Genomic DNA, 27,547 nt, shown 5'->3' with positions numbered 1-27,547 from the left:
AGGAAGGAAGGAAGGAAGGAAGGAAGGAAGGAAGGAAGGAAGGAAAGAGGGAGGGAAGGAAGTCAGTCTAAACATATCTGAACTGTGGCCCTAGCTCCGTCGTTCTGAAATGATGCTTTTTACTGGCTGACGTCTTGGCCGTATCTCTCTGGTGCACCTTTTGGAACCGTGTTTCAGCTGATCGCCGTGAATCGTTTTCTTCTGCAGCAGTGTCCTCTCTGGCAGTTATCGTTCAGAGGAGAATCGAGGATTTAATACTGGTTCTTCTTCATGTCGCTGCTGGTGCTGCTGTTGTTGTTGTTGTTGTGAGGTGCTGTCTAGTCGGCCACAGCCCATAGTTACCGTGTGAGAGACAGACCCGAGCCCTGCCCCGTCCCGTCACCTCTGACGCACGTGAGCCCATTGCTACGGTCACTGTGTCAGGTCCATCTCCTTGAGGGGCTGCCCCTCCTCCACTGACCCTCCACATGTCCAGCCGTGATGTCTCTCTCCAAAGGTCAGTCCTTCCTGACAAAACCCCTGAAGTTTAGGAGAGAAGTTTCAGCCTTTGCGTCTGAACAGTCCCCTGGCTGTCACTTCCTCCACGACAGACCTGGTCATTCTCGGGCAGCTGGTGGGAGGCTCAGCACTGCCCCAGCACCACAGCTCGGACATATCGTGCCCCTGTCCACCTTGTTGATTGTCCAGCTCTCAGAGCGTGTTAGGTGGCTCTGAGTCTCACAGCAGTGTCCTGTGAGCCACGGCTGTGGACCTGGCCTGGCCTGACGGTCCTCGGGGTGGCCCTCAGGGTGGCCCTCGGGGTCTCAGGTGTGTTTGATGTAAAACCTTAGTCTTCACATGTGTGCGTTCTCTCTCTCTCCAGGTCTCAGAAAGCTGACCCTCCCAGCGAAGGGTACATCTTGGAGTTAGATTGCTGTTCCTCCCCAGGCCCCCTGACAGAGCAGAAGGTCATCCCAGAGTTCATCAAGAAGGTAAGGACAGCTGTCAGGAGGCATCGGCCAGGCTCCCAGGACAGTCACCCCAGGAGCTCGCGTCATGGGGAGCAGCCCTTCCACCGTGCCCCAACCCAGCAGCCTGCAGGGGACCCTGTCTGTGGCCTGGGGTGATTCACAGCCCCCAGCCCACTGCTGGGCTCCTCTCACAACCCAGAGACACAAGCCCCAGGCCCCCCCTCCTCACCCCCTCCGCATCCCCACACTCACCCCTCCTCGGGGAACAGGCCCCCGTGGCTGTCAGCACCTCGTGGCCCCAGGGACGATCACGCATCGTTTTCAGGAAGTGTGTTTTCTTCCCTCAGGTGTGCCCGGTCTGAGGTCTTGTGCCTAATGCAGGGTTTGTTTGAGCTTCAGTGTGACGGCTTTTATGGGAAAGGGTGTCCTTGCCCCAGAACCAGCTGGTTCTCCGTTCATTGTTCATTGTTTATCTCGTTCTACCAGATCTGGCCTTCCAAAATAATCAACAAATTCCTGTCCCGTGCAGGTGATTGTCTTTGCCTGAGGTCTAATCAGCCAGTTAGTGAGTTCATTAATAAATATTGTTGACTGGTAATTTTGGGCTAGAAATAGCACTAAACGCTGGGACCCAAGCCTCTGACCTTGTGTCTTCAGAGTGGGAGGGCCTAACAAAATAGCTTGTCCTTGACCTTGTGTCCTCAGGGAGGGAGGGCCGAACCGAGGATTTGACTTCCATAGAGTCCATTCTGACTCCCTGGTGACCCTGGAGGGCGCAGTGGAACTGCCCCGGCAGGTTCTGAGGGTGTCCAGGAGAAAGAGTACCCCCAAGGCTGCTCGTTGGAAGGAGAGATGCTGAAATCTGCTCTCACATCCGGTGGGCATGTTGTTAGGAGGGCCAGTCCTTGGGAAAGGACGTCATGCTTGGAAAGGTAGTGCAGTGGCGTGTGTGGACAGTGACTGGAGCGGTGGGCTCTGGTGTGGCAGAGATGATGAGAAAGACACAGGACAGGGCAGGTCAGATCCCAGGTTCATGGTCACGGTGAGTCGTGATCAGCTCAAAGGCATCTAACCACAGCAGCAGTGATCCATTTTTAGAAGTCCGTCCCCGTTCGCCAGGCTTTTCCTCATAGTGTGTCCTGGTTTGGAAGGTCCACTTAAATCTGTTCAGCGTCACAGCAGCCTGCAAGCCTCCACTGGCCAGCAGGCGACGGCCATGCTCAAGGGGCATTGGCGGGAACTGAACCTCGTTATCCACCAGTAGATATTGTCCAGTCTCTGTGGACCAGGAAGTGTTATTTGAAAACCACAGAGGCCACAGAATGATGAGCTGTGAAGCAGGGCGATGTGATGAGCTTTCAAGGATGTGATGGAAAAGAAAAATACTGAGGCGAGAAAAAACAATTGAAAAGTATATGATTAAAAAATACAAATGTGGGGAAGGGTAGAGAAAATAGTGCAACAATGAATGAATGGAAACCCAAAATCTCTGTACATGTTCATTAAAATTAATAAAATTTAATAAAAAAAAGAAATACAAATGACTGAGTAACTGAAATGTGATGATGGCTTGTGATGGTTATTTTGCTAATCAGCTGAGTGAATCATTGACATCATCTTGCTATTTGTTCAAGAATTCTGATTATTTTTTAAAAAATATTTTTAGTTAATTTATTATTATTATTAATTTTAATGAAAATTTACAGAGACTTTGGGTTTCCATTCATTTGTTGTTGTACTTTTCTCCCTGCCCGCCAAGCCCCCAATTTGCTTTTCTTTTTGAAAAGTAGAAGAAAAAATTATTTCATTATTATTCAGTCCCTGCCCCCCAAGTCCGCTCCACTGTGCAGCCTTCACTCTGGACTCCTGTCATGACAATAATACCTAATCACATATCCCTTTTAAACAGTTCTCTCCCTCATCTGTTTCAATGCAGTGTACATAATTTATCCCATTTTTCTCAGTCTCCCCTCAACCCCAGTGTTAGTCCTATTTTATAAGAGTGGCACTATTTATAAGAGTGGCAGTATTTGTCTTTTTGTGACTGAGATATTTCACTCAGCATAATGTCCTCCAGGATCACCCATTTTGCATAATATTTCATAAGTTCTTTCTTGTTTTTCAATGCAGCGTAGTATTCCATTGTGTGAATATACCAGAGTTGCTCTATCCATTCGTTTACTGATGGGCACTTGGGTTGTTTCCAACCCTCTGCTATTCTGAGTTTAACGTTTGGAATGTCCCACACTTTAAAGCCCGTCACGGCACCCTCTCTACCAACCACATTCACTGCTGTCTTCAAATAAAAATCCAGACAGGAGACAGCTCAGCTGTCAGGGAGCGGAGATTTCTGACCAGGGTTTGTCTCCTGGTGACGCTGGGAATCTCTGCCCTCTGTGCCTCTAAGAGGTGGTGGAGGGCGGTGGCCACAGGGTGGGCAGAACTTCCTGTTTTCTGTCTGTCCTTGCGCCCTCGGTGGGCCTGGAAGGACAGGCATTTCTGAGACCACCAGGCGTGGCTTTTCCTGTGGACCAGCACCGTGGTGATTGGGAGAATCGGGACAGAAGTGAGGCTGGTCCCCATCTTCTACCCCGTCTGCTGTGGGCCTTGATGTGTGGACAGCAGAGGCACCCAGTGACCCACCCGGGTCCACAGTGACACCCCCTGATGGCAGAACCACACACAGGTGTAAATTTTTTCTGTCACCACACAGGGAAGAGACCTGGGGAGGAATATACTGACCAGGAGTATATGAAACGCTGCGTGTGGCTTCGTGGTTAATGTGTACCGAACAGCGTGGTCCCCAGTGCGGTGTGTGGTGGTGACACTTGTTAATTGCTACTCTCTCGGCCGAGGTGACGTTGTGTCACCACCTGCTGGGCTTGCAGCCTCACTTCCACCCGGGTCGTTACTCTGTGTGCGCTGTGGCTCCTGCCCCGGTGACAAGCAGATCTGTCTTGAGATGAGATGTAATTAACTCGTTTTGTCATTGTACCCTGTGCCGGGCACCTCATACTCTTCCCTTAAGGACGAGGCCCCGGTATTACTGTTTCCCTGGATCCTTTCCATCAGCAGAACCTTGTAGATGGAGGACCTGGGTGAGGAAGGGAGGGGATGTCGTGATTTCTCATGGCAAGGAAAAATAAACTCCTTTCTCTATGTCAGGTAAGATTAGCTGAGGATGCCGTACTTCTCAGGCAGGAGGGTACGAGGAAGGTGCTGTCATTCCAGGGTGGCCTGGCCATGCCCCTGAGAGTGTTTGCTGGGCAGGTTGAATCTCCTGCTTTTGCTCCAGCTGGCCCTTGATAGACACCGCTTACAGTGAAGCACGGAACTTAAACAGCAGTGTTCCGGCCGGCGCGGGAGAGAATGGATTCTCCAGGTTCTGGAGAGATGAACGCTCCAGAGATGAGGGTTCCAGAGCCACAAACCACGTGGCTCCTTGGAGGCAAAGGCCAGCCGGCCAAGGGAGTCTGGGGCCGGCCCTGTGTGGCCAGCCGGCTGAGGGGTCCTCGGGAACTCCCTCCGTTCAGAGTTCCCAGAGGGCCGTGAAGAAGACAGCACTAAAGGATGAAGGGTCTTCATGTTTGTTTACGCCGTGTTCTTGGGAGGGTGCTTCTGCGTTTGAAAAGCCCTTTACCGGTTTTTGGAGCTGTGGTTATGTGCTATTGAGTTGACCGTGACTCATGGTGACCCTGTGCACAGCATCTCTGAATCTTGCACCCTCCTGACCAGTCTCACTGTCTCCCGCACACCTACCCCGGTTACCCCAGTGACTGTGTCAGTGCACCTTATCCAGGATCTTCCTCTCCTGTCCCTCGACTCTTCCAAGCATGACGTCCTCCTACAAAGACTGATCCCTCCAGGCTGCGTGCCCAAAGTATGTGAGTTTTTGTTGTTATGTGCCGTCGAGTCACTTGCGACTCAGAGCGACCCCGTGTACAACAGCCCTAAACCCTGCTCTATCCTGAGCCAATCGCACCATCTCTGACACACCTGCCCCCATTACCCCAGTCACTGAATCAGTCCATCTCATCGAGTGTCTTCCTCTACTGCTCTGTCCCTCCACCCTCCCAAGCATGACGTCCCTCACCAAGGACAGGTCCCTCCTTGCAAGTATGTGAGACGGAATATAAAAACCCTTGCCTCCAAGAAGCAACTTGGTCACACCCTCTCCAGGACAGATCTGTTTGTCCTGTTGGCATCTGTGGTATCTTCAATACTCTTCTCCAGAACCACGACTCAAAGACATCCGTTCTCCTTCTGTCGTCATTGGTCATTGTCCAGCTCTCTGATGCATAGCAATTAATTGTGAAGACCATGAATTGGATCAGGCACACCTTAGTCTCTAGACTGAATCCTCGCCCTTCAGCACTCTGGAGAGGTCCCTGACAGCAGATTTACCTAATGCAATTCATCTTTTGATTTCCTGACTTCTGGTGCCAAGAGTGTTGATTGTGGAACCGAGCAAGACGAAATTGTTAACAATCTCAATCTTTTCTCCATCTATCACAGTGCTGCCTCTTTGTCCAGTGGTGAAAATCTTTGTTTTCTTGATGTTGAGCTTCAATCCTTTTTGAAGATTACTGTCCTTGATCCTCTGAAGCTAATGCTTCAGGCCCTCCTCAGTTTTAGCAAGTGAGGCTGTATCATCTGCATAGTGTAGGTTTTTGATGAGTCTTCCTCCAGTCCTGATGCCACAGTACTCCTCATAAAGTGTAGCCTCTCGAATGATCTGTTCTGCGTATAGACTGAAAAGGTATGGAGACAGAACACATCCCTAACATACTCTTTTTCTTATTTTGAACCATGCAGAATAATCTCTCCTATTTTCCTATTTATTCTTCTTAATCACTCTGCATATAAGGCCAGGCACACAGAGTTGTAACAAGTCCTGAACGAGTCTCATGCCCCATCACAGTGTCTCTCTTCCTCGGAAACGCAGCTGTGTGTTCTCCAGGCCTCATCGGGCCTCCAGCAAAAGGGACGTGAGGAGTGGGCAGATTTGAAAGTCCCTCCTCCCTTGTGACCCCAGAGAGACACGTGCTGGATGCCTCTGTCAGTCTCCTTACTTCTTTAATAAAAGCCCTGCAATTTCTCCTGTGTAGTCAGCAAAACTAGGTCATTGGATTTGTTGACAGCTGTGAAATCGTAGATAGCGTTGACTCTCCAGTCTGGGCTCTCTACGGCTTATCTAACCATGGGCTCTTAAAAGACGCACTAACTCCTTGAATTTCCCCCTTTTTGCCCACTTCCCCGTGTTCCTGTCCCCCGCCCTCACCGATGCACCCTGCCGGAATGTCTGATGCCGTGGTTGTTGATCACATCTTCACGTGTCTGCCTTTTCCTGGCTTTGATTGCTAATGCTTTTCTCTCTCTCCTGATGAAAATGAGCATTTTCTTTTATGACAGAGTTTCCCAGTAGAAATGGAATGTGGGCCACGCAAGAAAGTAAACATTTTCTAGCAGCCGTCTCAAAAACACAGGTGAAATTCGTTTTAGGAATCCAGTACTAAGGGAGCCCTGATGGCCTAGTGGGTAAGGAGTAGTGTTGGCAACCCAAAGGCAGGCAGTTCTAATCCACCAGCTGCTCCACAGGAGAAAGGTGGGCAGTCTCCTCCTGTACAGTTTACAGCCTCTGAAAACCCACTAGAGGGTCAGCTGTGAGTTGATTCCAACACGATAATAAACAACAACAACAAGGGAGTCTGATGGTCTGCTGGGTAAGGTGGTGTCCTGCCAACCCAAAGACCAGAGGTTCAAGTCCACCAGCTGTTCCATGGGAAAAATACAGGTATTCAATCTCCTGATGTGATTTACAGCCTCTGAGAATCTGCTAGAGGGTCAGCTATGAGTCGCTGCTGGTAACAGCAGCCCAGGGCTAGTTAACTGTCCAGTCTGTTCCAGAACGTGGCGATTTCACGTGCGTCAGAACAGAACTGTGCCCTAGAAGGCTTCTGGGGGCTGCTGTGGGGGGAACTACACCTCCAGCCCTCTCTACCAAGACTTGAACCTCCAGCCTTGGAGTTAACCAGCCTGCTCCTTAATACTTGCCTCAGGTGAGGCCTCCAAAAATGCCTTTAACCTAGTTCTCAAACCCCACCACCATCGGCCTGGCTCCGAATGTGAACCTTCCATCAGATTTCTACGACTGTGATTCGTGATGGCAGGAGGCTGCCCTTTCCCCCGTCGTGGCTGCTGGTGGATTTGAACTGCTGGAAGCGTGGAGCCTTTGGTTTAACAGCACAGCTCACTGTCAGCTGCCCCTCCAGAGGTCGTGGCTTCAACAGGAACGAGGTGTTTTAGCTCCTCTTTTTACATAGCTGCTCTTTAAAATGTGACGTTTATTTTACGCAGAGTGTGTGAGGGAGGTGGCAGCCTCTGGTCTTGTGGGCTATGTGCTCCGTCCTCCACAGTCCCCACGGCTCACAGACCTCTCAGTGACAGCAGGTCTTGATGGCTGCGGCCACTGACCGATGGCACCGTGGGTAAGTCCTCGGCCCCTGAATGGAGAGGCCGGCACCCCGAGTCCAGCAGCCCTGCAGTACAGGTGAGGCGGAGGTCTGCTTCTGTAAGAGGCACCCAGGGACCCCAGGCGGCTCCTCTCTGCCCTGGACGACGTGTGTGAGTCACCTGGATGGCAGGAGGCTTGTTCTCCCTAACTTTAGAAGCCGTCTCTATGTCGCTTTTTAAAAAGGGATCTTTATTTACAATTGCCGTCAGGCGTAATATATTGTGAACAAGTGTATGAAAACCAGAAAAATAATTTAAAAATACCCAACAAAGAGCAAAGAAAGTGATCTGTATAAGAATCGCCTGAAGCACCCCCCAAAAGTGTATCCCCTGCTGTGGGAATTAGTATCAAAATCATTGTTGAATTGTTTCCCTTTGTTTTAAAGATAAATCCGCAGGTGAGTTCAGTCAGCACCTCAGATGGACGCTGCATTTTCTCCTCTTCCTCCTCTTCCTCCTCCCCCTCATCATCATGATGTGATGGAGAGAATCCTTCGTGACTGAGGGACTCATGCAGTGTGTTAATGTGTAAAGAGCTCCCTCTCTTGTAAGAGCATCGCTTTGGGAGTAAGTCTGAAGGTCAGATTCCGAAGGTCCTTTTCCAGCGTCTATGAATCAGATTAAGTCGTGGTCATTGACTCTTGGCCTTTGACCTCTCAGCAGCTAAATCGTTTTTATGGCTGTTTCCCCCGGACGCTCACTTAGACAGCTCTTGAACTTCTTTAACTTTGCCTTCACGTTTATCTTCTCAGGGATCTGCTCTGCTCATTTCAAGAGAAACTTAACCCCTGCCACACCCCAACCTCCTATACCCGATGCCCCATACTCTTCTCTAGAGAGCGCTGGTGGCCTAGTGGGTGGGGAGTTCAGCTGCCAGCCAGAAGGCAAGTGGTTCGAATCCACCATGTGCTCATTGGAGGAAGGATGGATGATGTCCTCCTGTGTGGTCAGGGCCTGTGAACACCTGCTGGGAGGTCAGCTGTGGTCAGTTCTGACCCCTCCTGTGTGATCATAGCCTGTGAACACCCACTGGAGGGTGGGCTGTGGTCAGTTTCTGACCCCTCCTGTGTGGTCAGGGCTTGTGAACACCCTCTGGAGGGTCAACTGTGGTCAGTTCTGACTCCTGTGTGGTCAGTTCTGACTCCTGTGTGGTCAGGGCCTGTGAACACCCTCTGGACAGTGGACTGTGGTCAGTTCTGACTCGATGGCGATGAGCTGCGTTGCGTATACTTCCCTGCTGTCCTTTGCCCCGTAGTTTGTCCTTTGTATGGGGCGTTTTACTCTTTTCACTTAATCTGCAAGCTGATCGTTTATGTCCTGTGTTCCATGATGGGCACAGTCCACGTCACTCCCTAGGTGCCCCGTGAGTGTTTATGCAACGAAGGAGGAGGAACTCGGGAATTCCCAGGGCCTGGGAGGCACCCGTGTCATGGAAGCTGACCCTGGAAGGTGCTGAGGGGACGGATCACACGCAGAGGTGAAGACTCTGGCCCTTTACCTTCTTGTGCGGCTAGTCGTGGCCTTTCCAGCGCAGGGCTTGGTCCAGGCTCACCAGTCAGCCTCCTGGAAGGGCTTGGGAAGGGTGCACGTCTCTCATCTCTCGCCTCTGCTTCTAACTTCCCAGAAGGCACAGACAGACAGACGTGGCCCGCACAGCCGCGGCCAGCCAGAGAAGTCCTCAAGTGTGAGAAGTGGGCGGGCGACGTGCGGCTGTGACGTCTGAAACTTCCTGGGAGAAGAGGCTGTGTGGGTGTTGATGATGTGCTGTGGGGGAACACGTGTGGGGAGCAGGGCAAACCGTGCAGAATCCATCCCCACCTGCCTCTCTTCCAGGAGGTGCTGGGCGCCCCCAGATGCCTCCTGTCGCGGGCTCTGTCCTGAGTGTGGGGCTGGGTCTCACCTCGCATGTGCAGGCAGCTTGAACTGAGAAGGAGTTGATCCTGCCAGACCCTCCGCTTCTGTCTGCCACTCTCCCCGCATGGGAAAGTTTCCCTTTCCTTCCTTGGCTGTTAAGAGAATCCTTTTCTGCGAGTTTTGAGAGTCACCCTGACAGGATTACGACCTGTGGAAAGTTTCCCAGGTTCTGCCTTTGGGACGGTTCCCCGTCCACTGCCAGATTCGGTGAGGGCTGGAGTGAGCATGGTGAACTCGCTGGTGTGCAGAACAGAGACGCCCTTGGATGTAAGATTTACAGCTTCAAGAACCTGCTCGAGGGGCAGCGTGAGCCGTTCTCAGCTCAGTGGCATGCCACACCAGCCAGGAAGAGAAACCCACCCCTAATCCCTGACACATAGGCAGCACCAGTGGTTTGCACCTGGCAGGTGGCCTCAAGGTTGGCAGTTCAAACCCACCCAGCCCCTCTGGAGAAGAAAGTTCTGCTGAACTGTATCCGTGGAGATGTTGATGTTTGTTGACACCATGGAGTCAGAACTGACCCATAGCTGACCCTCTGGCGGGTTTTCAGAGGCAGTTAGTTGAACGGGAGGAGAGTCCCCATCCTTTTCTCATGGTGCAGCTGGTGGATATGAACCGCAGGCCTTTGGGATTGCAGTGCAGCTTCTTGCCAGCAGTTCTGCCTGGCAACATGTGAGGTCACGGTGTCTAGGGGTTCCTACAGGATGGCATTAACAGCAAGCTTGGGATGTGACTGGGTAGAAGGCAGAGAAGCTTGTCGGATGGGAGGACAGGGAGAGAAGGAGTCAGAGGACAGAGAAGCTGGAAGATTCATACCTAAAGGCTGGAGAAGCTAATACATTCCTGGTAAAAATAGATTTAGATGACACGGTTTCCCTGTGGACAAGGCAGCCTTTCATTCTGTTACACTGTGAATCGGGAAGGATTTGAAGAAGAATGGGAATCCCAGAACGTCTGATTGTGCTTATGTGAAACCTGTACTTGCACCATGAAGCAGTCCTCAGAACAGAGCAGGACAACACTGCATGGTTCAGAGTCAGGAAAGGGGTGTGTCAGGGATGCGTCTGTCTCCATAACTTTCAAATTTATATTCAGAACAGATCATTCGGGAGGCTGGACTTTAGGAAGAAGAATGTGGCATCAGGATTGGAGGAAGACTCATCAACAACCTGCATTATGCAGATGACACTTGCTGAAACTGAGGAGGACCTGAAGCATTTAATGCAAAAGGTCAGGGACTGTAGTCTGCAATATAAACTGAAGCTCAACATAGAGAAAACAAAGATTCTCACCACTGGGCCAATTGGCAGCATCATGATAGAAGGGGAAAAGACTGAAGTCATTATCAATTTCAGCTTGCTCGACATGGAATCAACAGTCAAGAAATCAAAAGACAAATTGAATTAGGAAAATCTACTGTCAGAGACCTCACCAGAGTGCTGAAGAGCAACGATGTCATTTTAGAGACTAAGGCGTGCCTGATCCAGGCCATGGTCTTTGGAATTACTTGCTGTGCATCAGAGAACTAGACGATGACTAGGGATGCTAGAAGGAGGATCAATGTCTTTGAGTTTTGGTGCTGGAGAAGAATATTAAATATATCATGGACTGCCAAGAGAACAAACAGGTCTGTCCTGGAGAGGGTGAAACCAAGCTGCTTATTGGAGGCAAGGGATTTTGAAGTTCTGCCTCGCGTACTTTGGGCATGTTTCCAGGAGGAACCAGTCCTTGGAGAAGGACATCATGCTTGGAAAGGTGGATGGACAGTGCAGGAGAGGAAAACCTTGGATGAGATGGAATGACACAGCCACTGGGATACTGAGGGTAGGTGTGTCAGAGTCAGTGAGACTGGCTCAGGATAGAGCAGGATTCAGTTATCATTCATTGTGTTGCTATGAATCATAATCGACTCAACGGCACATAACAACAATGACAGCAGGTGGCCTGGTGCTAAGAAGCTGAGCTGCCATCACAAAGGTATGTAGTTCAAGTTCACCAGCTGGTTCTAGAATCCGGTAGTTGTTCTGCAGAAGGGTGGGCAGTCTCCTCCCTTGTAACCTAACCGATTCCAGAGCACATAGCAAACATCCACCGATTGACGTGGAAACTTTCTTTCAGGGACTCCTCATTTGAATGAGAACTACGTTCAGGCTCCAACTTTCAGACACTCCCTTGAGGGGAGTGGAAACTTCTCTGTACAAATCTTAAGAATAATGCAAATGGCTTTTTCCCCCCAAGCCTCTAGCTTGAGGCTGCCCCTGCCCCTTGCTGAGCGAGGCAGTGTGGGAGTGGGTATCTTCACACGTCCTGCTGCATAGTAAGACAGCATCATTTATTCATGCTCCACACCTTTGTAACTTGCGATAAACAAGAACGGAGCCTCCGTTTGCCTACAGGTTCGCTAAGAAGATTAATAATGGAAGCCCCGCTGGGGGGACAGGGCTCCGCCTCCAGGGAGCCTGCCTGTTCCAGGCGCTGGGATCCCCCACACCCTGGGAGGCTAATTACAAATTGCTCAGGCCTTGTCCTCATGAAAGCAGGCCCCTGAGGACCCCTCCTCAGAAGCGTGTGTGCCAGCCTTGTTTACATAGCCTTGTTTACATGTTTGCAAGGACTGCGGCATTCTTTGGGAAGGATTGCGGATTTTTTTATCACTTTAAGACACCACTCCAGGCTCAGAATCTCCCCACGGTACAAATTAGTGAGGGTTACTGTATTTTAAGAGGATATTTCCTGCAGTGCGGCAGACCACCTCAAGGCACGGTGCTGTTTGTTTTGCCCACCTGTCTGTGGCATGGGCAGGGCCTGGGGAGGCAGCTGGTCACGAGCCCCTTGGCATCACCTGGGACGGACGGAGTGGGGCATCAGGGGATCGCGTTTGAAGACGGCACATTCACAGGATTGGGAGGTGGTGCCCGCCGTGGGTCCACCCAGGAGGCCGTGGGTGGCACCAATGATTACATACTTGTCTGCTAACAGAACGATTAATGGTTCACATTTACCCAACGGTATTGCGGAAGAGAAGTCTGGCTGTGTGCTTCTAGAAGGATCACAGCCTTGAGAGCTCATGGGGTATGGTTCTCTGACCACAGGGCTGGACCCGGCAGGTGCTGGTTTTGGCCAGTGGTTGGTTTTTCCTGTCGATCTTTCCATAAATTGCATTAGCTTTCTTACAACATGAAGTCAGGGCTCTGAGTGAAGCATCCGAAGAGGCCATGACAGAAGTGGGATTTTATATTAGACCGTGTACATTTTTGGCCTTTTCATTGGTGGCCGTTGTGTACCGTCCAGTCAGAACGAATCCACAGCTGACCCTCCAGTAGGTTTTCATAGGCAGTTAATCACACAGGAGCATATCCCCGTCCTTCTCCCTTGGAGCGACTGGTGGAATCGAACCACCTGCCTTTGTGTTGGCAGTGCGGTTCTTTCCCACTAAGCCACCAGTGGAGGGTTTCCAAGGACGGTGAAACTTCATCTCACGTCCTTGCTGTGAGGAGGGACCAGTCTTTGGGAAAAGGCATCAGGCTGGGAAGGGTGCAGGGTCAGAGGAGGAGAGACAGACCCTCAAGGAGATGAACCCACACGGTGGCTGTGACCGTGGGCTCGAGCAGGTCAGAGGTCATGGGGATAGGGCAGGGCAGGGTGTCCACAGTGTGGCCGCAAACTGACGAGATGGCAGCCAGCAACAGCAGTGGTTTCAGGCAGCAGATACATCGCCGCTGTCTCCTGAGGGAATTGCAGAGTTTTAGGACATGTGAGATAGAAGATACTGTCGCGGTCATCTTTGGCAAAACCATCCTCCCTGTGCGTGTACTCAGGCATGGCCGGTCCAGTTGAGGCCCGTTTTCACAGGGGAGGACAGTGAGAACATACAGGGCTCATAAGGGATGCCTCAAACAGCTGCAAAGCAGTGGACATTAGACAGTGGGTACTGCACACAAACACCACTGGGCACTGAGAAGACTCAGGGTGTTTCTCGCACGAGCAAATGCTTGGCAGGTCTCTGTCCTTCCAGAAACACTCCCCCTTCATGACTCAACGGCATCACGTACATAAGATCTGAAGTGTTTTCACATGACTTCCATCCTCCAGAAAAGCCGTCCTGGGGTCTCCGGGGCTTTTATGAAAGAACAAGAAAACATTCATTTCTTTAGCACATCGTAATGAAAACCATCCCCCAGAACTCAGCTGAACGGCTTTGTTTACCCTGGGAGTTTCAGATGCCAAGAGGCCTGGGCTCTGGTTTTGTGGGTCTGGAGTTCTGGGAACAGAAAGCGGGGTTTTTAACCGACAGTTAAACCTCCGCGGTGGATCAGCCGCCCATCTCCACACTGTGTTAAAGTGAGCTCAGCGGATGGTGGGAAGAAGTCACGATGCCTGATGTTCCGTCGGCGTGGTGTGACGGCAAACATCTGCTCGGGTTAGAGTTCTTCCCGCTTGTGTTCTTCTGCCTCCATCACTCAGGCGTCGTGCTGAGATTTGAGGTCTGTGGAGATTCTCAGGCTGCTCTTCCGGAACCTTCCCAGGAACCTCCATCTGCCCTGGAGGTCCTTGGCTCCCAGCTTGTAATGCCAAGTTCACGGCTTTGGCCAGAGGTTCACGTGGAGGCTGTCAGCTGAGCTAAGATGTTGGCTGCTGGTTAGAGACGCATTAGGCTGTGCCTTTGTGAGAAACCAGCAGGGCCGTGCCTTGTGAGCAGGCGTTTAAAAGCTTGCTAAGAAGTACTCATAGGAACTTGTTTGTTGCTGCCTTTTTGCTTTTTCCTGAGGGGCAGACTGACCTGGTTTGCTAAGATGTGGTCTGGAAACCCAGGGGCTGCAAACACTTTTAACAGTGTGGCAAACCCCTTAATCTCGCTAAGCCTCCATTTCTTCTCCGCCAAGAGAATGAGTGAGGGTTTTCAAAATCTCACATGAGTCTGTTTGCAAAGTATTATTGGCCCCAGCTGGATGCTTCCTGAAATGGTCGATTCATAGAACTTTGCATCTTAGGGAACCTCAGATGGCACGTACTTAAATCTCCTGCCTGTTTATCCCGCGGATAAATATTTAGCGAGTACTTAACGTTCACCACAGACCGTTCGAGGGAGGGGAAATGTCCAGGATGGGATCATCCCTGCTCTGTCTTCACGAAGCTCTCTCTCAGCTGGGAACAGCAGGCCGTGTAAATGAATTTTTAAAAATCGATGGAAATAGACAATATATTGAAAATTCGATGGACCGTCACCACCCTTGGGACCAGCAGTTAGGAGACCAGGAGGTGTATTGCCACAGGCAAGCCTGCTGTCAGGGACCTCTCCAAAATACTGGCGAGTGTGATGTCAGTTTCAAGATTGACTGAGGCCATGGTCTTCTCAGTCACTTGCTATACATTGACAGCTGGACAGGGAATAAAGATAATAGAAGGATTGGTGCCTTTGAGTTGTGGTGTTGGGGAAGAGGACTGCTATCAGATGGATGGTCCGAAGGACAGACAGATAGGTCTTGGCAAAGGTGTGCCCAGAGCGCTCCTGGGAGGCACGGATGGTGAAGCTTTGTTTCTCATATTTTGGACACGTTGTTAGGAGAGGCTATTCCTTGGAGAAGGACATCGTGCTTGGAAATATAGAGGGACCTTCCACAAGGTGGATTGACACGGTGAGTCCAGCAGTGGGTTCGAGAGTGTCAAAGGTCGTGAGGACGGCCAGAGTAGGACAGGGTTCAGATCCGCTGTTCACAGGGTCACTGAGAGCCATCCTTGACTGGACGGCACCTGACAGGAACAAGAGCATGACAGGGTGACAGGGACGAGGGTTGAAGGGAGGTTGTAAGTGTGAAGAGAGGCCATGTCCACTGAGCCCTCGTGACACAGAGAAGACATCAAGTGGACATAGAGCAGGACAGCTTTCCACAGTCCATCCAGAGGGGTCTGCGAGTGTCGCCCCTCACTGTCCAGTGTGAGCACACGTGCTGGGTGCACACAGGCAGGTAAGGCTGGAGCCCCAGAGGCAGGCGGTCAGGTGAGGTTCCTGGGTGGGAGGTGCATGTCAGCCCATTGTCATTCCACGGGCCATGAACCAATCCGCTCCCTTAAGGGTCCAGGATGCTGTGAGGGGAATGCACTGTGAGTTGGCGGTTGTGGAGTAGGACAGGTGGCCGGTCAGGAGAGAGGGTGCCCAGGAAGAGGGGAGGTGCCACTACCTGAAGCCAGAGGGAGGGTGCCCGTGGGGACCAGGCTGGTGTGTGGGATGTGGACACCATCAGGGTAACGGGAGGGCGTTTGATGGCCAGATGGGTGGGCAGGGGGTGGAGCAGAGAGGAGGCTTGCTTGACGCTGCTGTTGATATGTTACGATGGCTTGTGCTTCCTGGGGGAAGGAGCAAGGAGCCGGGGAGACTTGAGAGGAGCTGCTTTTGGTGGAGAGGGGTCCTTCCGAGGATGAGGCCCCGGCCCAGGTGAAGGGTAGACGAGCGCGCCAGCGGGGACTGAGGCGGTGGACTTAGAGATGGCCCGGGATGACTTGGGTTACGTGCTCTTGGCTGTTGGCTGTGGTTCTGTTTGAGGTCATCTGTGGATGGTGATGGGGTGTGTGTGGTGGGGGGTATGTGGGGGGGTGCCCCCGAGAGGGGAGGAGGCCTGTGAGGAGGACAGGGCCACTGCGTCGTCGGGTCAGTGGCCTCGAGCCTCGCGGAGACCCGGGTGGGCTGCGTGCGAGGCTCTGGGAGGACGGCAGAAGTGGTCATTGGTGTGCGGCTTTGAGGACGGCCGCCTGGGTCCCCCGGCTTACCGGGTCTGATGAGGTGACCAGATGCCTCCACTCACTCGGGCAGCCCCACTACGTGCTATTGTCCAGAGTCATTTGTTGTCCCGCCTTCTGCTTTCAGAAGTGCCCTTGTCTGGCGGTACGTGATCCCCTGTTGTTGAGCCAGGAGTCATACTGGCAGTGTTGGCCTGCTGACCACGAGGTCAGGTGTTCAAATCCACCAGCACCCTTGAAGAGCACAGTAGGAAGTCAGCTTCTGTGGAGTCTGAGCCCCAGAGTGCGGCTGGAGGGTCACTGGGCAGAGGCGGGTGGAGTCAGAGTGGACGGGCCAGCGCTGGGTGGTCGGGGCTGGTTAGCAGGCCACTGCCCTCCTGTGTCACCTCAGTGACAAATGGCCGGTCTATTTTAGGCCCTCATCTCTTCCTCACATCCTCTGCCTCACGCCCTCTCCATGACCTGTGACCTCTCCCACGAGCTCTGTCCCCGCGCCCTCCCTACTTCCCGTCTGCGTGTTGTCACTGTCCTTCCACACCCACTGTGGACATGGGTGGTCTCTAGGCTGGCCATTGCTGCACAGAACCCTAGTGGACCTCACAGCGCTTCCACAGCCTCCAGGCCCTGGGCGCTGGTAACTCGTGGTACAGTGACTGTCCTGTATCACACAGCCCAGAGCGAGGACAGTGCCGGACAGTGTCACAGCGTCCTGAGCGCCTCCAGGTCCCAGGAGCTGGAATCTCATGGTTCAGTGAGTGTCACACAGCCCAGAGCTAGGACAGTGCTGGACAGTGTCACAGCGCCCTGAGCACCTCCAGGCCCTGGGTGCTAGTAACTCGTGGTACAGTGACTGTCCACTGTGTGATCACAGCCCAGAGCGAGGACAGTGCTGGACAGTGTCACAGCGCCCTGAGCACCTCCAGGCCCCAGGATCACAGCGCCCTGAGCACCTCCAGGCCCCAGGAGCTGGAATCTCACGGTTCAGTGAGTGTCACACAGCCCAGAGCGAGGACAGTGCCGGGCGGCATCACAGCCATCTCAGCTCTGGAAGCAGACCTCCTTGTTGTGGCTTGTCCTGTCCTGTCCTCGCTGGACGACTGCAGGAAGGTGGGCCAACCTCTCTGTTTTCAATCTTCCCCCCCCCCCCGCCCTCGGATAAAAATCACTGAGCAAGCGTTTGAGTTGATTCTGATTCATGGTGACCCTCTCACACAGACAAAACTGTCCCTTAAGGTTTCCCAGACTGTAAATGTTTTTAGAACCTGATGCCTGACCTGTCTCCCATGGGCTGTCTGGTGGCTTCGAACTTTTGGCCCTCAGGATAGTGGCCAAGGGCTTTAACCATTGTGGGACCAGAGCCCCTGGTGGATAAAAAAGGATCTACTGTTACTGTATTATAAAGATTCAGCAAACAGCTCGTATAGAGCTCTTCAGCCATGCTTTGGTGTCTAGGAAACTTGGCAAATATTAGCTGTTGGGATTCCAGCTTTTCAGAGCAGGCACCCTTCACGTTTGCTTCCCGCCGTGGAACTGCTAATCCTGTTTACCCCTTCGCTGCTGCCAAACCTCTTGGCTGTGGGTCTTCTCTGAATCCACCTGTGAGAAGCGTTCTTCTGTCCAGCGTGAATCCAGCCAGCTTCCACGTAACGGGCTGTGAAGTCCGGCACACAGCTTGCCTTTCCTGCAGGACGAAGGTGAGATGTTTCTAGGCACACCACTGGCCTGGTGTTTGGATATGTGGCGTGGCCACATCCGCTGTGAGTGCACCCGTGTTTACCAGGAGCTGGGGCTCTGTCTGCAGCCTTGGGGCGAGGTGCCAGATGTGTCCCTCAGAACTTCAGAGGGAGCTCTGATGGTAAGGAGCTGCCAGCCTGAAGGGAAGTGGTTCAAATCCACCAGCTGCTCCAGGCGGGGAAAAGAGAGCCATTGACCTCCCGTGTCATTTACTGTCTCCAGAACTCACCGGAGACTCCGGTATGAGTAGGTTCTGATTGATGGCACATAACAACAGAGCTTCTCCCTCTGTGCTCCCGCCTGGGCCGGGCTCTGCTTTTGCTCCAGGGTCCTGCACTGAGTGTGGACCGCTGTGCTCATGCTGTGTGCTGGTGCTGGGCACACAGCGAGGAAGAAGGGGTCTGGCAGGCCTGAGGGGACCCTCGCCTGCCCCGGCCTGCTGACTCATGTACTGGCTTCTGGTCTGAGTGTCTGTCTAGTATCGAAAGCCTGCTGAATCGTCAGATGGTTGGGGGAATTCCAGGCAGTGTTCTTTATAAGTAATCTTGAACGGGCCAGATACACAAGCAGAGAAGGTTGCATCTGTTCAGACTAAATAACCCAGAGTGTGGAAGCAGAAACCACTTTGGCCACAGTGACGGATTCATCGGCTTGGTTTAGCTGGGGCCGAGTAGCAGTTGTCTTTGTAACCCTTCCTGCTCTGGTCTCTTCACTTTAGTGCATGTTGTTACTGTTAGGAGTTGTCAGGGTGACGGTGACTCTTAACCACCTTGTCTTGTCCTGGCCTTCCTCATAATCTCTGTCACGCCCAAGTCAATTTTGGAATTTGCTGTGTTCATCTGTCTTGTCGAGGGACTTCTTCTCTTTCTCTGACTTTCTACCTTTCCCAACACGATGTCTCTCTCTGCATCCTGGTTCCTCTGGACAGCATGCCCAGAGTCAGTGAGAGGCAAAGTTTAATCATCCTTGCCTCTTAAGAGCGTACACTCTGCTTGTACCTCTTCCGAGAGGGATTTGTGTGTTCTTGGGGAGTCCGTGGACTAGTCTGTACTCGTTGCTAACACCACAGTTGAAAGGCATTGGTTCTTCTTCTAAGATGTTCCTTATTTATTGTCCGACTTTCAGATGCATAGGAAGCAATTGAAATTACCGTGGCTCAGATCAGGTTGGCCTTGAAGAGCTCCTTGGTGGCAGAGTTTCCCAGTGCAGCACGACTTTTGCTGTCTTGAGAGCTGTTATCATGGGCATTGATTGTGGATTCAAGTAAAGTGAAATAATCGACAATGTCAATCTTTTCTCCGTCTAGCATGATCAAAGACTTCAGCTTTGGATTACATCTCAACTTCAAGGAAACAAAAATCCTCACCACTGGACCAATACACATCATGATAGTTTAATACAGACAGACATTTAAATGTTTGTCTTACCTGCCTTGAAGCCTTTCCTCTGCTGAGAAGGGCTTTGCTCTGACAGGTCAGTTACCTGATTCCCATGGGTATGGGCATCCGTGTCTCCTGGCTGGAGGTTATTGGCCCAGGAGTGGACATCTGATTTAAGTGGAGCCACTCAGAGTCCTTCCCTGAAATACTTTACTGTGGGTTACCAGGAAGTGTGGCCATTCTCTCTTCATTGGCCAGGCTGTACGATTAAAGCCATTTCTCTTTCTGCCTCATAGAAAAACCTCAGTCCTAAATAAAAAGAGGCCGATTTCAAGGCCCTCCGAGGTGGAGCTCTAGCCCTGCCCTGCTGCTACCCCAGTGCTCTTTGGAACCCTGTTGAGTTGTGCTTCACAGAGAAACGTCCTGTCCACCTTCCTTTCTCATTGTTGGCTGGGGTTCTGACCACCGAGTGGAGGCCTTCAGGTCAGCCGGTTTCCTGCAGGTGCTTAAATCTAGTCCCAGGTCTTTGGAGGATGGAGGCTTACCAGCACCCCCGTCCATGTCCAGCTCCCACTAGCCCTTGCACACAGATCCTCTCAACAAGGACCATTCGTGTGTGTCGGAAATGCTGGCATGACGGAGCTCCAATGGGATGATCCCTTCTCCCCAGGGTGACGCTGCCCCGCCTCTTCCTCTCGTCTTTAGGGTGTGGACAGTTTGCCGAGTTCCCACCACATCAGCCCTCGTTAGCAGAGGCCCTTACCTCATTCTCTCCTGGAGGGGAAGTTGTGGGGTTCTTCCTGCTGTAGTTCCAACTTTCCCAGGGCTTTGAGCATCAGATGTGGTTCTTCAAACCAAGAATAGACAGTTTGATGAAGGATGGAGGAAGTGAGCCCCTCCGAGCCACTCTGTTGGCCTCTGAATTAGACTCGCACATTACGTTCACGAGGGCAGGGCTGGTGCCTGCCTGTCCCCTCCGTTTCCCCCGTCCTTGGCACCCAGCACAGGGTGAGCAGTCCCGGGTGGTTGGGAAACGAATGGATGAATAGTATCATCCTTCTTTTATAGGTGAGGAAACTGAGGCTCAGATGAGTTAAATTATTTACCCAGTAAAGAGATAGCAAGCAAGGAGTTCTAGAGGTGTGCTGTGTAACATTCTAACCAGAAGGTTGGTGGTTCAATACTCCCCGTGGGAGAAAGCCATGCCGTCTTCTTTCACAAAGTTACAGCATCGGAAACCCCACGGAAGGTTCTCGTGAGGCGAGAGATGTGACGGCTGTGCGCTTGGCTTGTTTTATGTCATATATATGCATAGTGTGTGTGTGTGTGTGTGTGTGTGTGTGTGAATCAGAGCACTCAACACACCACCATTGAGTCAGTTTCCTCCTGCTCCCACGGGGCCGAGGGTCAATCCACAGACTTGAGGTCAGCGGCCTGGCTCACGATAGACGCCACCACCAGATCTGTGTGTATATGAACAGGGAAAAAAAAACACAACACCTCAGCTCATTGCCGTACTGTCAGAACCAGACAGAATGACCCTGCACCGAGGGTCCAAGGCTGTGTTTATTGTAAATGCCCATATTTGTTGCCTTAGAGCCACTGGTGAGTTTGAGCCCTAGAGAGGCCTAGCTTTGGGGTTAGTAGATCACCTTGCTGTGGGCTATGCTGCCAGAGCGTGTGCGTGTGTGTGTGATATATATATATAAATATAAATTGCAGATTGCCCATTTTTCTGCCAGGGAGCAGCTGGGGTATTTGAACTGTGTACCTTTGGGTTAGCAGCTCAGCTTCTTAATGCAAGGCCACCTGACTTCCCTTAGAGAGAGAGAGAATATGAATGTGTATGTGTGTGTGTGTGTGTGTGTGTGTGTGTGTAGTGATAGATCTGGTTCAAAGCTTTAGGTCTGTATTCTCCTTGTCTAAGGCTTACTCTAAGACATCCTGGTCTTTAAACGAGGAAACAACTCCCTCAGAGTGTCTGCCTTGTGAGGGTGGAATCCTTGCTGTCTCACTTCACTCCTGACCTGATGGTAAAACCTGGTGCGCGGCTGTGCCTGGGAGGACATGCAACTCCTGAAGCTAAGCGTTCACACGTCAGAACTTTAAGGCAAGGCGGCTTCAGATGTGAGCTAAGACGTGTGTTATTTTCGAAGCTCCCTTTTCAGCACGCCGCACGAGCGCTTAGGTGACAAGAGATGGGGAAGGCTGAGTGTGATAAAATATTCACTGTCAGGACTGCTGGGGAGCCAGGCAACTGGAGCAGCACTTGTGTGCCCTTGCTTATTTTATGCTTTTTAATTGTTTTCAAGAGGAAATGTTTATTTTTTTTTCATTTTCTAGTAGCTTATTTACAAAATTTGAATACAAGTTCGAAGAAATTCTTTCAATTTCCCTCACCCCCACCTATCAAATTATACAACCCAGTGATTAATCCCTCCTCCCCCTGCACACCCACATCCCTCTGCTTCCAGCCTCTCCCACCCCTCTTGGATCCTTATACTCATTCTACAATACCGGTCTTATACAATATTTATCCTTGTGGGACAGAGTTAGTTCATTCAGCATAATGCTCTCCAGTCCCTCCCAGGTTAGGTAACAATTTACAAAGTTATTGCTCCTCTCTGCTGCATAGTATTCCATTATGTGAATGTACCATAATTTCTCAATCCATTCATTTGTGGTTGGACATCTGGGCTGTTTCCATGTTGTTGAGATGAATAATGCTGCTGTGAACATTGATGTACAAATCTCAGTTTGTGCCTCAGTTCTCATTTTTTCATGGTGTATTCCAAGTAGTGGACTAGCTGGGTCAAATGAAATTTCTATGTTCACTTTTTGAGGAAGCCATCTTCCAAAGTGGTTGTACCTGTGCGCTCTTTCTTGACACCAGTGTGGCTTTCATCTGTGGGCTCCTTGTCTTAGACCTGCCTGTAGATCCGCCAGGACGATAACAGGTCATCTGACACCCAGCAGTGGCCGGTGAATCATGAGGACGGGTCAGGATGCCCTGTCATCTGGCCTGGGGTGGGTTTGGGGTTTGATATGTGTGTGAAAATCTTAGTCTTTGCCCCATTTTGTTGGCCTCTGTAGTTGCTATTGACATTTACTTTCATTGTTAGTATTTTATAGGACTTATGCCTTCTGGAGGCCCTGAGGGACTCCTGGTGCTGTAGCATGTTACATGTTGGGTTCCTAACCAAAAGATTAGCTGCTCCATGGGAGAAAGATGGGCACTCTGTAACATATATATAAATAAAACACAAATACACACACATACACACACTCTCTGTGGTGGCATAGCCCACAGCAATCATCCATATATAAAATCAGTGTTTTATAAAATCAATCACCGCTGATCTATGCCTACTATTACCTCTTCCTCTCAGGCCCCCGTTGGATCCTTCCTAACCCCTTCACCCGCTCGCCCACAACTCTGTGGCTTCACGATTTGCTTCCTTCCCAAACTCGGCCCCCTTTCCCTTCCACTTTTGGACTTTCACACACATTTTCCTAATTATCCTTCTATTTTTTACAATAACAATCTTAAGCAGTATTTGTCCTTGTGAGACTGAGTTACTTCACTCAGCATAATGCTTTCGAGACATGGCAGATAGAAATTGTAAACGTTTGCTCCCAAGTGCATAGTATCCCATCATGTGAATGTGTCACAATGTATCCCTTTGTTTGCTAATGGAGGTCTAGGTTGTTTCCGTGTCCTTGCGATGGTGAATACCGCTGCTCTGACATCGGTGTACATGTCTCCGTGTGTGTCTCAGCCCTGTTTGCCTGTGGTCGTTTTTAGAGTTATCCCTGCCGTGCTCCACATGACGTGAGTCCACACCTGTAGCCACAGAGAAGTGAGAGGCAGCTGTGACTAGAAGGAATGTCCCCTGAACATGACGGACGTGTTGGACCAAGACCTTCGGGCTGGGCGTGATCACGGGGCTCCGTGGTTTCACTGTGGGCCCCCGAGAAACCACTTAAGGTGGAAATCCATCTGACCTCTGTCCCATAGGGGCTGTCCTCAAAGAGGAAGTCCTCTGGGTCCTAGAATGCCACCTGGTCATTGGCGAGCGGCTGTGTGGACATAGCTGTGTTTATGCAGCAGGCTGATGGGCAGGAAGTGGTGACTCATCAGAAAGGAAAGAAAGAGCTTCTGCCCAAACGAACTTCCTCTTTCCGATCCGGCCTGCTCCCATCTATCTTTGTAGAACTTCTCTCTGCCTCTTAAATACACGTACAGCAGTGGCATCAGCCAGTGGGACTGACATGCGTTTCCAGACCACTCCTGCCCAAAGGCTTGCTTTTCCCATCAGACAACCTAGCTCTGAAAACCTCCCCATCTCATCTTCCCAAGACTGGGGGGCAGGAGGGCACTTCTGCCATCCCATGCTCATCATGTTCAAGGTCATCTCCCCCAGGACACCAATGCCTGTCGTATTTCCCTTCACAGAACCCCCCGCTGACGAACTGCCCCTCTGTTTGCCTTCCAGATCCAGGAGGCCGCCAGCCAAGGCCTGAAGTTCGTTGGGGTCATTCCCCAGTACCGCTCCCCTGGGAACTTGACCGGTGGCCCTCGGACGCCCACTGCCAACAGTGCCTCGGACCCGAGAGATGTGAGCGACACTCCTGGCCTTTGTGGGGACAGCACCACGAGGGGTCCCCAGAGCCCAGGGCCTGTGGAAGTGGACAGCACGCAGACAGGGACGGACAAAGGACCAGAGCCCGAGCAGGATCCCCAAGGGTGTGCTCCGGCCGCCGAGCAGCCTGACCTGTCCTCGGAGGGAGACGGTGACGGATGCTTATCCCCTCAGATGAGTGCGGCCCTGGATGGCCGGGACGGCGGCCCACCGGACGGATGTGACACGTCACTCTTGTCGGGTAAGCATGCCTGTGGCACGTGCAGGGAGACCCCAGCTTTTCATGAGAGCAGGTAGACTTCTCCAGCGGACGCGTTCCGAGGTGAGAGGCCTGGGTTTGGTCCTTGGCTGAGGCCTCTCCTGTGCAGCCTCCAGCCGGTCATTGGCCATGTCTGTGCTCTTGTGACATCGGCAGATGCTGATGGAACTTCCTCACTGAGCCAGACAAGGAGGAAAGGCCTGGCCATCGGCTCAGAGTGTGCGCCCCTGAGTGTGAACCTGAGGAGACGCAGGACGGGGAGCGATTTGTCCCCTTGTGTGTGACGTCATCCCCTGTCGGGGTCACCACGGGACAGCTGACAGCAAGAGGAACAATACAGTGGTTTTCCAGCAATTTCCATGGCTTTTTCCTTGAATCAGAAATAAAGCTTCAAGCCAGCTGTCCGTGAAATGAGAGAACCTGTGTTACCTGGTGACAAGGCCTCCCCAGTGTGTGCCCCTGAAGTTGTGACTTGGCGGGGGACTGACTGGTGGGGGCCCTGTGAACTTGGCCCCGAATGCCAGGTGAAGCAGGTTTGAGAACCTGAGCGGCTTTGACGTGCGGTTCCTTCCAAATGCCGTTGTGAAGCCGATTCTGGAACGTTAGATCTTTGACACAGACCTGACTTACCGTGCCTCCGGAGCGCCGGTTTGCATCAGGTTTTGGAATGGGAAGGACTTTGACACAAACTTGACCCGTCCTGCTCCTAAAGGCCATTTTGAAGCAGGTCTAGAAAGTTAGTGGCTCTGACATGAACTTGACCTTGCTCCTGCGTGCCTTGTTGAAGAGAGTCAGCTCCGACACAGGCATTGTTGCTGTTCAGGTCCCTGGTGCTGAAGGCACCTTCACGTTTGATTATCTGCCTGGAGCGAGTGATCAGGAAAGCTGGCTGCAGGTCACTTGTGCAGGACAGTGATGATTTCAGTCAGCGCACAGAGAGCCGGGTCTCGGGGAGCAGGTGGGGGTGATGGGCCGGCACTGTGCAGAGGCTTGGCCATAGGCGAGGAGAGGTGGCCGGGCCGGGAGCCTTCTCTTCACCTGGGGGTGGCTGTTAGAGTGTGGCTTCTAAGGTAGAGCTTTCATGCTAGTGATGTTGATGTTGTTGTTGTTGTTAAGGGTTGTCAAGCAGAGTAAGACTCATAGCGACCGTGTAAACAGCAGAACTGAACCCTGTCCTGTCCTGTGCCGTCCTCACCGGACACAAGCCCCTTGCCGCAGTCACCGTGTCAGTCCATCTGGCTATGGCTCTTCCTCTCTTTTGCTGACCCCTCCACCTTTTAAACAAAGCATGGTATCCGCTCCAGAGAATAGACTCTCTTTAATCAACGCGCCCAAAGAATATGAGAGATGTCGCCTCACCTTCCTTGCCTCCGAGGAGCACGGTGTCCGCACCTTCTCCATGACATACCTGTTGGTTCTTTTGGCCGTCCGTGGGATATTCAGTGCTTCAACACCAGCTCAGAGGCTTCAGTTCTGCTATCCTTGTTCACTGTGCAGCTTTCAAATGTGAAAAGATCGTGGCTTGGATCAGGTGCACTTTAGCCTTCAAACTGGTCTCACTGCTTTTCAGCACTTTGGAGAGATCCCTGACAACTGACTTCCCCAGTAACTGACTTTTCCATCTCTCGTTTTCTGGCTGCTGGTGCCAAGGGTGTTGATTGTGGATCCAAGCAAGATGACATCACTGACGATGGCCCTTCATTCTCCATCTGTCATTACCGTCAGTGTTGATTAGCACTTTCATGTACCAGGGCCTGTGTTTGTACACATTTCATGGCCTGACTCTCAGTTCTGGCCATGGTCCTGTGGTCTGGATGAACCCTCGCGGGGTTCCTGGGCTCATGGGTTCACCGGCTCTCTCATCACCAGTTAGCATCTGCCTTCCTGTTTTCGGCTCCCTTTTTAAACTCAGAGTGATCCTGTGCTGCACAAGAATTATAATATTGAAAAAAAAATAATTATAATATTGGAGCTTCTTTAATGTAACAAAGAAAACCCTGTTCTCCAACAGGATCATCCCCCAGGTGTCGGAGGCCAGCACATTCAGGTGGACACTGTTCTGTCCACTACATCATTTCAGTTTCTAAGGCCTCACTCTAGTCACCTCAGTTTTCCTCACAATAAATTGAAAACAGAAGATGCGGTTATTACTGTACGCGTTTCACTGATAAGGAACGTCACTTTCTGTATCAGCTGAGAGTTAAATTTTCATTTCCTCTCGTGAACATTTAGTCTGCCTGGAGCCTGGACATCCTGGCATCCTGTCCCCATGGCTCTCACTGGACCCCAAACTCCTTGTCTTGTCTTTTTCTGAGGAAGTCTGATTGTTTCTTTCCCTGAGAAATTCTCTATCACACTGTACACTCACTCACAGTCATACCATATACACCTACACACAACATGTCACATACATAGACTGCACACGCTACACCCCACACATGGGCACACACCATGTGCACACACACACACAAGAACATACCACACACAGAAAAACACACACAGCATCCCCTCGCACGGCCCCTCACCATCACCCCATCTGTTTCACCTATCTCTCTCCCCCCCGTCTCTGTCTTTCTCTGCCTCGTCTCTCTCTCTCTTCCTCTGTCTCTGTCTCTCTCTGTCTCAGTCTCTCTCTCTCTCGCTCTCTCTCTCTCACACACTTCATTCTCCCTCTCTCACACACATGTTGTTGTTGTGTTATGTGCCATTGAGTTGACTGTAACTCAGTGATCCTATGCACAGTGCCTCTGAACCCCCCTGTCCTGGGCTAATCTCTCTGTCTCTGACACACCTCACCTCATTACCCCTGGTTACTGTGGCAGTCTGTCTCATCCAGGGTCTTCCTCTCCTGCTCTGTCCCTTCACCTTTCTGAGCATCATGTCCTTCTCCAGGGACTGGTCCCTCCTGGCCACATGCCCAAAGTACATGAGATGAAGCTTCCGATTCCTTGCCTCAAAGGAACAGCTTGGTTTCACCCTCTCCAGGACAGACCTGTTAGTTCTCCTAGCTGGCCATGGTTTATTTTCAGTCCTCTTCGCCAACACCACAGTCCAAAGGCATCAGTGCTGCTTCTGTCCTCTTTGGACATTGTCCAGCTCTCTGATGCTTCTCCTCTTTCTCACACGCATCACACCCACACCCACATTATACCCACACACACATGCCAGCTTCCCTGGCACATCCTCTCACTATCACTCCATCACACACACACACACACACACACACACACACACACACTCACAGTCTCTGTTTCTCTTTGTGTGTGTGTGTGTGTGTGTCTCTCTCTCTCACACACTCTCTCTTCCTATCTGTCTTTCTCTCTCTCATACACACGCACACACTCTCTCTCCCTCCCTCTCTCTCTCTTCCTCTGTGTGTGTGTCTCTCTCTCCCCCTTTCCCTTTCTCTCTCTCTCTCTC

General features: G+C 51.6%; 1 protein-coding gene across 1 annotated transcript in view; it reads left to right on the top strand.

The window, feature by feature from the left end:
- The window catches only part of RFTN1 (raftlin, lipid raft linker 1), a 211,872-nt gene that overhangs the window by 118,666 nt on the left and 65,659 nt on the right, over positions 1–27,547 (top strand). Inside the window, exons 3-5 of the mRNA XM_006883404.1 lie at positions 863–971; positions 17,800–17,967; positions 23,722–24,109. Of these exons, the coding sequence (XP_006883466.1) occupies positions 863–971; positions 17,800–17,967; positions 23,722–24,109 (665 nt within the window). The remainder of the gene's footprint in view (positions 1–862; positions 972–17,799; positions 17,968–23,721; positions 24,110–27,547) is intronic.

This window comes from Elephantulus edwardii, unplaced genomic scaffold (assembly GCF_000299155.1).
Source record: "Elephantulus edwardii isolate Elephantulus edwardi_28Jun2011 unplaced genomic scaffold, EleEdw1.0 scaffold00027, whole genome shotgun sequence".
Lineage (NCBI taxonomy): Eukaryota > Metazoa > Chordata > Mammalia > Macroscelidea > Macroscelididae > Elephantulus > Elephantulus edwardii.
Note: the sequence above shows the minus strand (reverse complement) of the source record. Positions and strands in the feature narration are given on the sequence as shown.